Source organism: Berghia stephanieae, chromosome 7 (genome assembly GCF_034508935.2).
Source record: "Berghia stephanieae isolate SIO BIC M18660-M18661 chromosome 7, UCSD_Bste_1.3, whole genome shotgun sequence".
In the NCBI taxonomy this organism is placed as follows: Eukaryota; Metazoa; Mollusca; class Gastropoda; order Nudibranchia; family Aeolidiidae; genus Berghia; species Berghia stephanieae.
Genome location: NC_088366.1, coordinates 18,189,697 through 18,205,042, shown reverse-complemented (window position 1 = coordinate 18,205,042; position 15,346 = coordinate 18,189,697). Strand labels below are relative to the sequence as shown.

At 37.4% G+C, this 15,346-nt stretch overlaps 1 protein-coding gene across 1 annotated transcript in view; it reads right to left on the bottom strand.

Moving 5' to 3' along the window:
* Nucleotides 1-6,087: 6,087 nt before the first annotated feature.
* LOC144976164 (sialin-like) overlaps nt 6,088-15,346 on the bottom strand; it is a gene marked incomplete in the record, with an annotated part of 32,001 nt that continues 22,742 nt past the window's right edge. The window contains 3 exon segments of the mRNA XM_078920345.1: nt 6,088-6,921; nt 14,024-14,265; nt 14,651-14,783. Coding sequence (XP_078776471.1) covers nt 6,742-6,921; nt 14,024-14,265; nt 14,651-14,783 — 555 coding nt within the window.

Here is a 15,346-nt window from a genome sequence, read left to right as displayed (position 1 = left end):
GAGAGCTTGGTACCAGAGGAGAATGAACCTGACACTATAGGGGTGGGCGCCAGTGGGAGTGAACCTGGGACTATGTAAACAGGATATCAGTGGGAAATAAACCTTGGACTAAAGGGACATGGATACCATTGAAAGTTGAAACCGGATATGAAAGTTGGTACCAGAGGAGAATGAACCTGACACAATAGGAGGTGGGCGCCTGTGGAGAGTGAACCTGGGACTCAGGAATGCACACCAGTGGGGAGTGAACCTGGAATATGTAAAGGATATCAGTAGGAAATAAATCTGGACTAAAGGAGAGGGATATCATAATGGAGCCGGATTTATTTCCACTGATACCTTTTTAAGATATTCACAGTTACTCCCCACTGGTGTGCAATCCTGAATCCAGGTTCACTCCCCACGGCGCCCACCTTTTATAGGTCAGGTTCATTCTCATCTGGTACTCACTCCATATCCAGCTTCAACTTTCTATGTATCCTTATCCTTTAATCCCAGGTTTTATTTCCCACTAACCCTGTTACATAGTCCCAGGTTCACTCCCCACTCGCGCCCACCTCCTAGTGTCAGGATCATTCTCCTCTGGTACCAAACTTTCATATCCGCTTCAACTTTCAATGGTATCCATCTCCCTTTAAGTCCCAGGTTTATTTCCCACTGATATCCTGTTTACATAGTCCCAGGTTCACTCCCCACTGCGCCCACCTCCTATAGTGTCAGGTTTCTCTCCTCTGGTACCCAACTCCAAATCCGGCTTCAACTCCCAATGGTATCCATCTCCCTTTAGTCCCAGATTTATTTCCTACTGATCTCCTTTTTACATAGTCCCAGGTTCACTCCCCACTGGCGCCCACCTCCTATAGTGTCAGGTTCATTCTCCTCTGGTACCAAACTCTATACCGGCTTCAAATTTAATGGTATCCATCTCCCTTTAGTCCCAGGTTTATTTCCACTGAAATCTTTTACATATTCCAGTTAATCCACTGTGTCAATTCCCTGAATCCCAGGTTCACTCCCCACTGGCGCCCACCTTCTATAGTGTCAGGTTCATTCTCCTCTGGTACTCAACTCCATATCCGGCTTCAAATTTCAATGGTATCCGTCTCCCTTTAGTCCCAGGTTTATTTCCCACTGATATCCTTTTTACACAGTCCCAGGTTAACTCCCCACTGGTGTGCAATTCCCTGAATCCCAGGTTCACTCCCCACTGGCGCCCACCTTCCATAGTGTCAGGTTCATTCTCCTCTGGTACTCAACTCCCATATCCGGCTTCAACTTTCAATGGTATCCATCTCCCTTTAGTCCCAGGTTTATTTCCCACTGATATCCTTTTTACACAGTCCCAGGTTAACTCCCCACTGGTGTGCAATTCCCTGACTCCCAGGATCACCCCCCACTGTTGCCAAACTCCCATAACTTTGCCGGATATTGTCGGGTTTCGGCGGGTTTCGGCGGGTTTCGCAATAAAGCACTAATTCTTTTTTACGAAACCCGCCGAAACCGGCCGATAACCTTAGTCTCAGGTTCACTCCCGACTTCCCTGAGTCTCGGGTTCACTCCCCACAGTTGTCTACTTCCCATAACTTTGCTGGATATTGTCGGGTTTCGCCGGGTTTCGGCGGGTTTCGGCGGGTTTCGGCAGGTTTCGTAAAAAAGCACTGGTTCTTTTTTACGAAACCCACCGAAACCCAGTCCCAGGTTCACTCCCCAATGGTGTACACTTTCCTGAGTTCTAGGTTCACTCCCCACTGCCACCTACTTCCCATAACTTTGTCGGGATTCGTCGGGTTTCGTCGGGTTTCGGCGGGTTTCGGCGGGTTTCGGCGGGTTTCGTAAAAAAGACACACCGATAGAGCTGTTCTGATTACTATCTTAATACCTTAGCAAACTCTCACCCATCACACGCTCTTCTTTCTGCTAAGTATAGACCCTACCGCCCCCCCCCCCCCCCCCTTAAAAAAAACAACACACAGACAAACACACGTAAACACAAAAGACTCCGAAAAAACAAACAAAGAGATAAAAAGGAAGAGAAAAAAAACACCCACAAATCAGACACAAAATTAAAAAAAGGCAACCCCCCCCCCCCCCCCCCCAAAAAAAAAAAAAAACAAAAAAACAAAAACAAAAAAAAAACCCCAAAAAAACCCAATGTAAAACAACACGAAAACGAGCAAAAAAAAAATTATTTAAAAAAGCGAAACACAAACACACTCACGAACACATGCACACACACACACACACACGCACACACACACACACACACACACATACACACACTCGACACATTGGTAAAGAGGTTTTTTTTTGTTTTTTTATTTGGTGTTTTTTTTTATTATTTGGTGTTGTTTTGTTTGTAATAGTGTGTAATTCGGAGTGAGAAATCGCCCTTACTGCCATTTTCTGACAATCTGAACATTTTGTGAGTTGTTTTTTTTTTTTTGTCTTTTTTTTTTTAACGAAAAATACACCTAGATAATAATAATTATAACTAGATACGTATAAGGCTTCAATGTGTAATCAAAACCAAATCCATGTCCTTGGATTGGTTGTGTTGAGAAAGACTTCATTAATGTAAACATAAACGCTCTAACACCAGTCTCGCTTTAAACCTGTAATAAAGAAAGACAAAAAAAAACCCAAAAAAAACAAAAACAACAAAAACAAACAAACAAACAAAAAAAAAAAAAAGAGCATAAATTAAGAAATTCGTAATTTTGATAAGGATAGCACTATTTTCTTCTCATGTCACCAAATCCAATGTTCATTTAAAAATGAATTAATTATCATGATTATCTATCTTACTTTTTACTTACTTCTAAGCGGTGCCGCAAGTCGTATCAACGGTACCCAAAAACCACAAACCAGAGAGGGGTATATTAGGTATCGCCCGTTTATCGATTGACAATAAAATGGGCGCCCCACTCCCTGGTTTGTGATCCTGGGGTGGTGGGGTTCCCAACAGACATAACCTCCAGCACCTACATAGCACACTAGATGTGTGATAGCGTGGCCGCTGCATGTTGGAGGTCGTCCTAAAGGAACCCCTGGGGTGGGCGGGGAGGTCGTAGCACTACAAATTCACGTCATCACAACAGTACCTGTAGTGAAGTGTGGTTGTAGTTCCTTTCTCTGTCATACATTGCGAAATTCCACGTTAGTGCGAATATAACACAGGCAGTTGTAGGCAATGCCCCGACTTCTCCTGGGGATTTTATTTGATTCAGACAAGGACTGTAAATGTGAGTGGATTCCTGTCTACTAGCGTCCGCGGTCCCTGTCATAACGCGTGCACTCTGTGTAAACGTTGTGGGCCTGAGGTATGGGGTACCCCAGACCCGTAAACACTCTCCTCTTAGCTCTTGATGTGGTCGTTGGATTCATTTTCGAAGTAAGCGGCTAACCAACAAAGGTCTTATCGCCGGACAACAGAACGACTAGAATATTTGCTGGATTGAAGAAAGCATAACAGAGCAAACGTTTATATAAGCCACAAACAACATGGTTAACCAGGTTTGGCGGTTGACTATCGAGATTGTCGGTTCAGAGGTCAGCCATTGAACCAATCGGTGATCAGTGATCGTGTTATCGAATGGTTAGCTCATTTAGTCTATTTTTAGATCTGAGTCAGAGCATTCATAGTGCACAGGTCAGAAAAGGATCGATAAATTGATTATCAAACGTATAATATAGCCCAGTAAACGTGAGAATGAATAAATAAATAAACTAATTAACTAATCAATTGATGAGTTAGAGAAATGTTATGTGTTATAACCTTACCCTCCAAAGAGTATTATGGTTCTAGCTCATAAACTATGACTTATATCAAATCTATAACAAGGCATTAATTAACCCGTTGTTTTCCGTTTCATTTTCTTAATAATTTTTGCTTCTCATTCATATAGAATTGAAGACCGCAAGGGGGTTAAACTAGGCCTATAACTGGGTTCGGATGTCAGCCCTTCATAAATTGTACATGTCGGGTACATGTCATGTGTATTTATCGTATTACATATGTCAGAGCATTTTATTATATTAGCATTTTAGAATTTTTCTACAGTTTAATATATTAGTAAAGAAAAAAAATGCTCACGTCTTCAAATTTTGAATTTAAATCTAAATTTGTTTTTTTTTATTTTTGAAAATTAAAAATGTGACTGTCCTTTCTTCGTTCTCTTTAATTTTCATATTCTGTTCTTCAACACCTAAGCTTGCTTTAATCTATATAATTAAAAATTGTATTCCGCCTAATTTGAGGGAACGCATAATGTGAAGCTTGAGCTATTTCCGAGTTTCATACCGTGAAACTAACAGTGAAAAGTGTATGTCATTTTAAAAGTAATTGCAAGTATTATTATTTATTATGCCCTTCCGCCAAGACATCATAAGATATCGTCGCCTAGAAATTCCACGAAGGAATATAAATAATTCATCAAACAAGATGGCTGATGTCAACTGGAATCACCCATGTTGTCCAAGTGAGAAAATCGGGGATTAATAATATTGCCCAAGGAAAAAAAACGAAAGTGCCTGAAGCGGGACTCGAACCCGGGACCTTCCGGGTCTCCGTGCAATGCCTTAACCACTCGGCCACTTCGCCCCCTTGCAAGTATATTGTAGAGTAATTTCTGCCAGATCTTATGATATCAATATTAAACCGACGTGCAAATTTTTGCAGGTCTGATAACCCAATTCCTTATGGGCTCATCATTGTTGTAATGGAAATCTAAAAAAATGAAGCAATATTGTGTCCATTACAACAATGCTAAACTAGGCCCATAAGTGGGTTCGGATGTCAGACCTGCATGTATGTACACGTCGTGTTAAACCCATTTACCCATTCATATTCTTTGGGTTGACAAAATAGGGCGTAGGAAAGGAAGTTCAAAATTCAAAGCCAACACAGGTTCAAACCAGGTTCGATTGCAATTGATTAATAATAATAATAATAAAAAGATTAGTCCTTCTGAGCCATTAGGCTTATGGAGCCCGTGCTTTTCCCGGTTCCTATAGCGTGAAGCGGTTAATAGCAAATCCATACTTGTTACCTTTTGGTTATGACACTAGTCTATCGTAAAGTACTTTCCATTATGTCTAACAGATCCAGCTACCAAATCACTGCTGTATTGACAGGGGAAGAAGGGGGGGGGGGTGTCAGAAAAAAATCTTGACTTCCCTCCGGGGTCATAATCGTTGGTTCCGTAGCATTGAAGAAAGTGCTCTGCCAACTGAGCTATCGGCACCCATATTTGATAATGGTGTTATTAACAATAAGTGATTATAAATGAACTTCATTGACCAAGTTATAGAGCGCCATGCCTTGTGATCTGATGAGGTGATGGTATGACACCAGGTCACACACGATGTGTTAGCCTTGTATGACACTCATTCTGACCTATAGGGTGTTGGATTCGAGCCTCGCTATGGGAGTCGCAAAGATGGATCCTTAGTAAAGGATGAGTACTCACATTTTCTCACCAAACATCGTTGTAATGAGTATTATGCTGGTAACAGCGCTCTCTCTTTGGGAAAATAACGATTGCTTTACAGGTGCATTGTTTCTTTCTGTGCTTGAGACCCCTGTTAAGCACTATGGGTATATATATATATATATATATATATATATATATATATATATATATATATATATGTATATATATATATATATATATATATACATATATATATATATATATATATATATATATATATATATATATATATATATATATACACGTCGTGCACTTATTTGCAGGTCCGATAACCCAATTCCTTATGGACCCATTGTTGTAGTGGAAATCTCACAAAATGGTGCAAAATAGTATCCATTACAACAATGTTAAACTGGATCCATAAGTGGGCTCGGATGTCAGACATGCATATATTATGTACAAGTTGGGCACATGCATTTAGTGGATATTGCTCGAAGTGACAGCATGCATTTTATTTGTAGGCGAACCAAGGTATTACCCAGCCTCTCAATGCAGGGTTATGTAGGTGTGAACAACGGAAAGAGAATTACTATCTAAAGTAATCAGAATATATGTCTGCAACTAGCAACAATAATAAAAGAAATGTCAGATTTAATTCACTTCTCTTCAAATATTTATTAATCCATTTATAAATGATGACATAACAAATAAAATACTTTCGATAGCAAAGGGTTATAGAGAGAAAGAGAGAGAGAGAGAGAGAGAGAGAGAGAGAGGGATAGAGAAAGAGAGAAAGAAAGAGAGAAAGAGAGAGAGAGAGAGAGAGATTGAGAGAGAGTAAAAAAAGAAAGAAAGAAAAAGAGAGAGAGCGAGAGAGAGAGAGAGAGAGAGAGAGAGAGAGAGAGAGAGAGCATGCCGCTTGGTCTTTGCCTTAATATATTCGAGGCCGCTTTTTGCAAATACCCAAACAATAATTCACATCTCAAATGAATAGTTGTTCTGTAAAATAATAAGTCATCCCAATTTTCTGGTTTTATGACAGAACAAGTGATCTTTATTCAGAACATCTAATGCTCGTTGTCCTGGAGAGAAAAGACCCCCTTTTTGGTGTGACTATTACTTGCTTTCTAAGCACTGTATTATACTGACTTCTATTTCTGTACCTGCGTCGGCCCACTTTTCTACACCCACTAAATGTTTCCACGGTGGTATAGTAAGACTATTTGCGGAGACATTGTGAGAAAGTGATAGATAATTGGTGAAGGATATGGAATTTAAAAAAAAATTAATATGCTAATGATAATTATTATCAAAACAAATCTTGTTCTTGACCTCTTCTGTGTTTCGGAATGATAGGCGTTTCCTCGGTAACGTCCTCCAAGGCCCAAGGTTGAAGGTTACCTGAACCAAAGATGAGGTAGAAAATGCAGACTGACGCCTCAATGCCGACAACGATGTAAAAGATGAGCTGCCAACTGTGACGATCTCTCTGTGAAGATGAGGCAAACATTTGAATTTAACATCAAAACATGTGACATACTGACTCAATCTGGTAATTTTTAGGTCTGATAACCCAAATTGGTATTGTCTCATTGTTGTATTGAAAATACTCTCAAACCGTCTCAAACTTGCCCATTTACAACGATTAAATGTTACGGAGCAGTTTTGGTCTTTTCAGAAAAAAAAATACCTATATATATATATATATATATATATACTATATTATATATATATTATATATATATTTATATATATATATATTAATATATATTATTATATATTATATATAATATATTATTATATATATATATATATATTAGGCGGTTTTAACCATTCTGCATCATTATTATAGGTAAAATAACCCAACAATTTTGGTGCAAAAAAAGAAATTAGATCTAGATATCTGTGTTCTGTGGTAATACACATTTTGCGTCCTGATTTGGGGTCTGGCATAAAAAAGTATAACAATCTTTAGGCAAATTTTCCGCAAAAGCTAATGAAGGAATAAACTCCATAATCTTCGCTCTTATCAACATAGTAGCATTCTGTGTCACCATTGAGAGATTTTACAGCTTTAGATTATGGGATTCGTATTTGAACATATAGCAAAGTTGCGAATCATAATTTTATGACAAAATTGATGTTAAAAACGTATAATTTGGATTATAAGTTAAAATACACATAACCTATCCAAATAAATATATCTATGGTGAACTAATACAATATCACTGTGATAACTGTGGACATTTTTAGACAATTTCATGGAATACATTCTGAGAAACATTTGACACAGTAACTCATTCCCTAGAAAAATGTCATATTGAGGAAATAGCAAAATAGCTTTCCGTTCTTCACAGTTTTCTTACTTCCTATACCCTTTTCTATCGTGTTTTACGTGCCTTTATAGTATATTTTGAGAACTTAATGATATTATTTATAAGAGAATAAATTATCATTTCCACCTAATTCTCAAAATCAATTCTTGAAGGATTTTCCTAAAAATTAGGCCCAAACCGCCCTTTAAAGTAGATGATTTCCATCGGAAACAGCTCATGAGAATTCTAAATATCCATTTTTTCCCAAGTTTTTCCCCCAACCAAAATAAGAAACAAATCGCTACATAAAATGCGAAGAGACACCGCTATCGATTCAAAGTTTGGAAACAAAATGGAGACTATTTGGATATATTATTTAAGGAGAGATAAAAATATTCCAGCTACTAATACTAAGGTAATGGCGTTATTCTTTACACCAAGCTGGCATAACAAACATAACACACTGCGATAAATAAATACATCAAGGGCCTCGATGGCAAGCAAGAACTGAGATGCGGAAAATGATTTAGAATACCTGAGATCTATCGCAGCAGGCCGTCATCAGTGGAAAGAACCGTAGCCATCGTTAACTTATAGCCCGACACTGACCAAAAAAATGACGTCAAAATGCCAGTCTTTGGCCTCAAAAGAAAACAAATCGTGAGTTGTATTCATTGTGTTCAACCAACGGGACCACTTGTTTCAATGAGCACTACTAACGACAACTCACTAGGCGGTGCAAAAAACAAATAATGACGTCAAAATGCCAGTATTTTTGGGTTTCAGTGTCAGGCTATAACTTAACGATGAAAGAACTCGCTCAACAAATTAAAGAACCTGCCAAAGCGTCCCAGGCCGAAAATTAGGAGGCGATCGGCAATAAGTCAAGTAATTGGCCGTTAACAGCGCTGTCTATGTCGGAGAAATTATAATATCTCCTAACAGGCGTCATGTCTAACTCTACATTTTACGTGTTGCTGCTAGTCAGGGATCCTTGTAAAGCACTTTGAGCACGTTTAGTGGATATTGTGCTATACACAATCTCAAGTTCACGGTTCGCTCCAACATAATACAGTTTTAAGACGATAGGTGACAAATATATCCACCGCGTCAATCTGTCCGAATTAACTGGGCAAAGACAATCGAGTTCATAGTCAAAATGGCCATCATTAGAAAATGTCTGTCTTTTAACTTTAAGTAATACTAGGCTACTAGAAGTTATGGACTGTAAAAAGTAGTCAACAATAATGAATATAACAGCTAAAAAAAAAAAGAAACAAAAGAAGAAAGACCAAAATATAAAATCCGGAACATTTCGGACTCAAAAACCTTCCTCAGCCAACAACAGGAATCAATAAAAAAAAATATAAATACATTACTCAGAAACCAAATCTGGTTTTTCATTTTTGGTTTATTCTATTTTTAAAGTTTTTTAATAAACAAATTTCGCTCTCTTCAATAAAGACATGAAGTACGTGTAGACCAATTTCTAAAATTCGATTATATTTTGCATCATATTTAATTATGTGTCCTAAGAATTGTATTTCTGCTGATTGCTGGATGCAAGCTTTTTCATCATTCGATCTGATTTGCTTGTCTTTGCATCTTAGTGCCAATGCCTTTACGTTGTTTTCATGTTCTGTGACAGATGATCCAAATATGAGAATGTCATCAGCAACATTTGATAGCTTTGATAGCCTCGTTTAGCCGTTGTTGAAATATTTCGCTGCTTACACAGAGACCAGATGGTAGTCTACACCAACGATATCTGCCATATGGTGAAATCATTGTGGTGAGTTCCGAGGATTCCTCATCAAGTTTGAAAATGATGAATCGCTTCTTTGAAGTCAAATTCGCTGAAAATCTTGGCATTTTTGAGTTTCGGAAGTATGTCATCGAGTGTTGGCATTTTGTAATGTTCCCGCTAGAGGGCAATGTTTAGCTGGTGAGGGTCGAAACATATTCTTATTTTGCCGTTTTTCATTTCAACCACAGCCATTTGGGTTACCCATGCAGTGGGATTTTTTGATTGGCTCAATTATATTTCGTTCTGTCAATCCGTCCAAAGACACATCCCCTTCCTGCCCCCTATGTCAACACCCCAATGAAACAGTAACACACCCCTTGCTTGAATGTCAATCTCTTGAAGACCTGAGATGCACATTCCTCCCACCAAATCCAAGCATCAGTAACACACTTTATAGTCACCTGGAACAACTACAAAAGACGCCTAACTTCTACGTCATGGCACAAGACCGAAGGGCTAGAGCTCAGATAGTCGCTGGTTCGGATAAGTAAGTAAGTAAGTAAGTAAGTAAGTAAGTAAGTAAGTAAGTAAGTAAGTAAGTAAGTAAGTAAGTCAATCTGTCCAGTTCATTTTTGACTTTTGCCTTCAATGCGAGTGTTACATTTGGACATGGAAGTGTTCTTGGTATAATATTTTCGGCGAGATGAAGTGCAACAGCACCGAGGTCACCGACGTCCATTTGATTATTTGTGCTGTCGTTTACATTAGTAATGAAATTGCCATGTTCGACTTTAATGAAATTCAATTCCTTGAGGGTATTCAGTCCTAATATAGATTGTTGAATCCATCTTCGACAACAGAGAAAGTGATGTATGTCATTTGTCTAGTTTTGTGATTTTTGGTTTTTATTACTGCCTCACCGATGGGAAATAGTTTCTCTTTGTTCCACATGATCAACGTTTTATATGTCGGTTTGATCTGTTGTGAAAATGCATATTTTCTTTGTAAGGCATTGACGTCCGCACCAATATCTAGTTGAAATTTAACTTTTTTGTAGTTTACGATCATGCTAGCTGATATTGTAGTCGTACCTAGCTTCGTAACTTATTGATTATCGTCTTTGTCTGAGTATGAGGTGTTATGTTCGTCATGAATCGTATGAATACGAGAATGTATCGACGAAAAGTGATTCATCCTGTTGCAGTTCTTGCATGTTTTATTCCATGCTGGACATTTTTCTTTGATGCGTTCGTGACTTTTGCCACAAAATTTACAGCAGAGTATCCATTGTGTAGAGGATTTGTGGTTTTCGGAGCGAGTGAGAAGATCAATACTATTCTTGAGAAAATTGAGGTTTTGAGTTTGAGGATTGAGGCTTTTGATTAGTGTGTCGAGATGATGAGTAATGGTTGCTTTGATGCACATTATGTATGTAGTGATCTCGTAGTGTCATGCTCTGCTGTTGTGGTTTGGCTGTTTCATGCGTATAACAAGTATCACTTGCGTTTTGTAGTGAAAGGTCTTTTGTTGTAGCAGATGTTTTCTTGTGTCTTGATTAAGATGATTATTTTATCACGGAGAAGGCTATCTTCAATGGTGCTGTAATTACATGACTTTATCAACTTTCTCAGCTCTGATAGGTAAACTTCAAAAGATTCTTCATGTCCTTGTTGTCGGGAGTTGAAAATAAATCTCTCGTAACTTTCATTTGTTTTCCATGCATAGAAAAGCTTAAATTTTTCAGTAATATTTTCAATTGTTTCTTCTTTTCCTTCGAAATTGAAGCCATCATAAATATTCATAGCTGCTCGTCCGATGCAAGATAGGAGTGTAGCAAACCGTATTCTGTCATCCCCTTATTCTAAACCAGTAGCAATGTCAAAGTTTGTCCAGTCACGATAGAATTGTCACAAATTGGAAGCTAAGTTGCCTTCCTGGCAGAGGAATTGACATTGTTGATCTCGAAGTTGCATTTCTAATTTATTGCAGGGGTGCAACTCTTCCAAAAACAGTGTTTGTGATAATATAGCTGATTATTTCCCTTGGATCAAAATTTTGGCTAGAACGTATTAAAGCTCGATTACAGTATTGCCCTTGAGAGTGAGAAGATACCATGCTGGGCAATTCCCAAGAGATAACGATGTTACTTGATAAATTAATAAATTACAATTGGGTTTTCGTTGTCAACTAACAGGACGAGTGAAGTTCTTTAGGCCGTTGCCATCATGATGATTGGGAACATAACGAGACACTGAATAACAATGACGAGACGAATTAAAATATATAACTTTATTATTTTCTATAAAAAATATTGCCTTATGGAGAACATTGTCCCATTTGAGTCAATAAAAAAATATACGGCGCACAACTCTACTTAAAGATTTGAAAATTAGAAATGTATAATTTTTTACATATAGATAAACGGATAACTTGATTTCCTTTTATGATTTAAAGTCAGTTTGAAAGTTCGTTGAGTCAAACAGATATCATAAAATATATACCGACGACACTAACACTCTCAAAATCAACCAATATCGACACTGTAAAAATTAGATTAAAATACTTTAGAGTGGTACCGCACTAGGACAGGACTGTCCCAGGACGAATTTGTCCTGTCCCACTGAAGAAAACTTCTATTCAAAACATGTACGGCACTAGGACAGGACTGTCCCAGGACACACCTCGCGTATCGCTTGCGCAAATGCATTATCAAAATGGATGAAATATAGGTTGCAAAAAAAAGTAAAAAGTTGCATTTGAAATCATGTATTCACCTAATTACTTTAAGGATTTCAGATCTATACTAAGTTTTCAACAGTTTTCATCTATTTATGATATCAGGTATTATTATTGCCCCTTTGATGCTTTCAATGTGATGGTTTCGGGTGGATAATACCCAGGTTTAACTTATGGTCACACCCTCAACTCTATCTGTCCAGTATAAACATCAAGTACATAAATTCCTAAGCGAGGAGCTGTCCGATTGGCTTTTTTCAGCAAATCGTGGCATTCCTAATGATATTATTCACTCGATCACATTAAGGTATTCGGATTTAATCAAATTTTAAATAAGTTTCACCGATTAACAACATCAATTATATTACTGCTAATATTACTGTCGTTTTTATGCCATCGATGTGATAATTATTGCCCTGGGAAATATTTAGTTAAACGTTAACGGCAAACTGTTAATTGTATCTCTCTCGCTTATAGAAGTAGACATGCATATTATGGTGGAATACTTGATACTTTTCGCGTCTGCTTCAGATTTTCACTTGACCTCAGGATTAAAATGTTCAAAACACCCATTTTCTTTCATGTAAGTATAGATCAGTGTATATTACTTAGTTTTGAATTATAGGCAAACTCTCAAATTTACCAATCAACTATCAAAACAGTAAACATGATCACCAGAGTACTGTACTGTCTGTAAGGTAAGTTCTCGATTCCAAGCTTGTCTTTCAATTCTGCTTACGTCTGCTACTTCAGGTTTATTTTCGCAGTTGATTTTCTTACCACAATCTGTTTTCACACATGGACAACTGTATGTTGCTGTGTCACGGGTCAGAGGCTATAGTGGCTTACACTTCATGTTGGGCCACACAGAAAAATCAACAGAGGATGTACCAAGTTACACAGACAACGTTGTTTATTAATCTGCCCTCATTAAATGGTGGTGGGTACAAAATCGAATGAAACTAGTTCTTTCCCCGCGAAATTGCGGGCTTTTTACTAGTAAATGAAAAAGTAATGAGTGATGATCGTGAGGAGTACTGATGACTTGAGAAGAGAGTGAGTGAGGGAGATTCAGAACGGAAGTTGTTATAATATAATCTTATTTAATGATCTCTTAGAGTAAAAGATGTTGCGTATTCTTATAGAACCAATCAACAATTGTACCCCTCGTTTTTGAATGAATTTCTTTTTTTTTTTAAATTTTATCTTGGACAATTTATTAGCTATGCTTTTATACAAAGCTTTGATTTTTACTTGAATATATTACCATGAAATAATGTTCCATTCACGTATGTCTTATTTTCTTATATTATTGGATAAAAATGTGTAAGTAAATTTTAGTTAAAATCTTACATTAATTTGTCAATTGGTTTTAAACAGGTGTTGTCTGTCCGAACAATATTAGTTTGAATAACTGAATCTAATTATATCTGTTACGGAACACATCACAAGTTTCTAGAAACGAATCAAACATCGAATCTAGGTAACGTTTGGTTCACACGTCCATGTCAAATAACTTTTTTGATTACTCACAAGGCGATGATATTCATTATGCAACATCCAATCCTGCTGCAGGTAGGGAAGATCACCCTTTACCGTCCAGGTAGAAAATTTCGTTTTCGGAAGTAATGTCCTTCTTCCCTTGTAGTTGGTTAAAGAAAGGTTTTGAGCCCGAAAGATCCCGTATTAATAATTTTCTTTCTTCTTTTTAAACTGTTATATTCATTATTGTTTATTATTGTTCTTTTTACATTCCACATTTTCCAGAAACTTAACTTCACTCATACTCATACCTGCGTGGTGAGATACGCTGTCAAGGCAGGAATGACGAAAGATACCCAGGTAGCCAAGACTTGCCCGAGACTGGCAAGAAAACCTGCATGAGCGGGGCTCAATTCACCGGGATTAGACATATATCCGGAAGTGGTAACCGTAAGACCGATAGCAGCTATGACGTAAAAGACGAATGCCAAACCAAAGCTCCCCTGGGTCACATAGCCAAGGATGAGGACAGGGGTAGCGGTAAAAATAAAGCCTGTTGAGATTAGATTTGAGAATAAAAAATTAAATTTCTTTTTCAAGTTCATTTTTTAAAGCTTTCTCAAAAGACAACTATTGAAAATGACTAAACAAGTATAGATACTTATAATTATATACTTACAGAAAAGATTAATAAATGGTCAATGAAATTAAATGATAAATAAATAGATACTTTAAAAGGAAATATCGCGGAGAGCAGGAAAATCATTCGGAAAGCCAGGAACTGTCAGAATTCGTTATTGTGTCTTAAGACTCCTTAGGCTTTAACTTACAGGTTGATTTATATATAAAAAAATGATTTTATTATTTATTAACTGAATTTTTTTCTTTGTTTCATAACTTTAGCATTTCATAAAGTTTTTATGAGCCTGCATGTTTACCGAAAGTCTGGTTGAATTTCCTGACGTTTGTCTTTGATGCTATTTTTGCTTGGATAATTCTGTCTGATAGTCTTCCAACTATCAGAGCTGTGGGGATGGTGACGAGGAACGGGACAGATCCAATCACGTTAATCTGAAGGAATTAGAGAATGTATGGAAAGCTAATGATTTACAATGAGATATTCTTGGACAAAATGGGTGAGTGATTCCTGTTAACATCAGACGTTTGTTTTATGAATCTATATTCCTTCATGGAATGCCTTGGAGACAGTATCTTATGCTAAATATCGAACTCGGTACCTTTCTGGATACAAAGCAAAGCTCATAACGCTATGCCCAGCTTCAACGATTAGCTCCCCAGTTAACATTCTGAAACCTGTGACACAACCTGTCCGCTGTCTACCTCTGGTTCTTATCAAAACAACTTTCCCAACCCTCCTATTCTGAATTGGTACGTCGCCAAGGAATTTTTATCATGTTACTTATATAACTATAAAGAAAGAGCTTCTTATGCCTTCTCAAATGAATAACACCTGGTTCGTCACTTTTTGTCAAGAATATACTCGAGAAAGAAAAGCAGAAGCATTTGAAGTGAGGACAATTCGTCGCCTTGAAAAAATAAGCTGGAAAGACCAAAAAAAAAAGAAAGAAAAAGGAAAAAAAAGCAACCTAGTTGTATGCGATATCATAGAAATT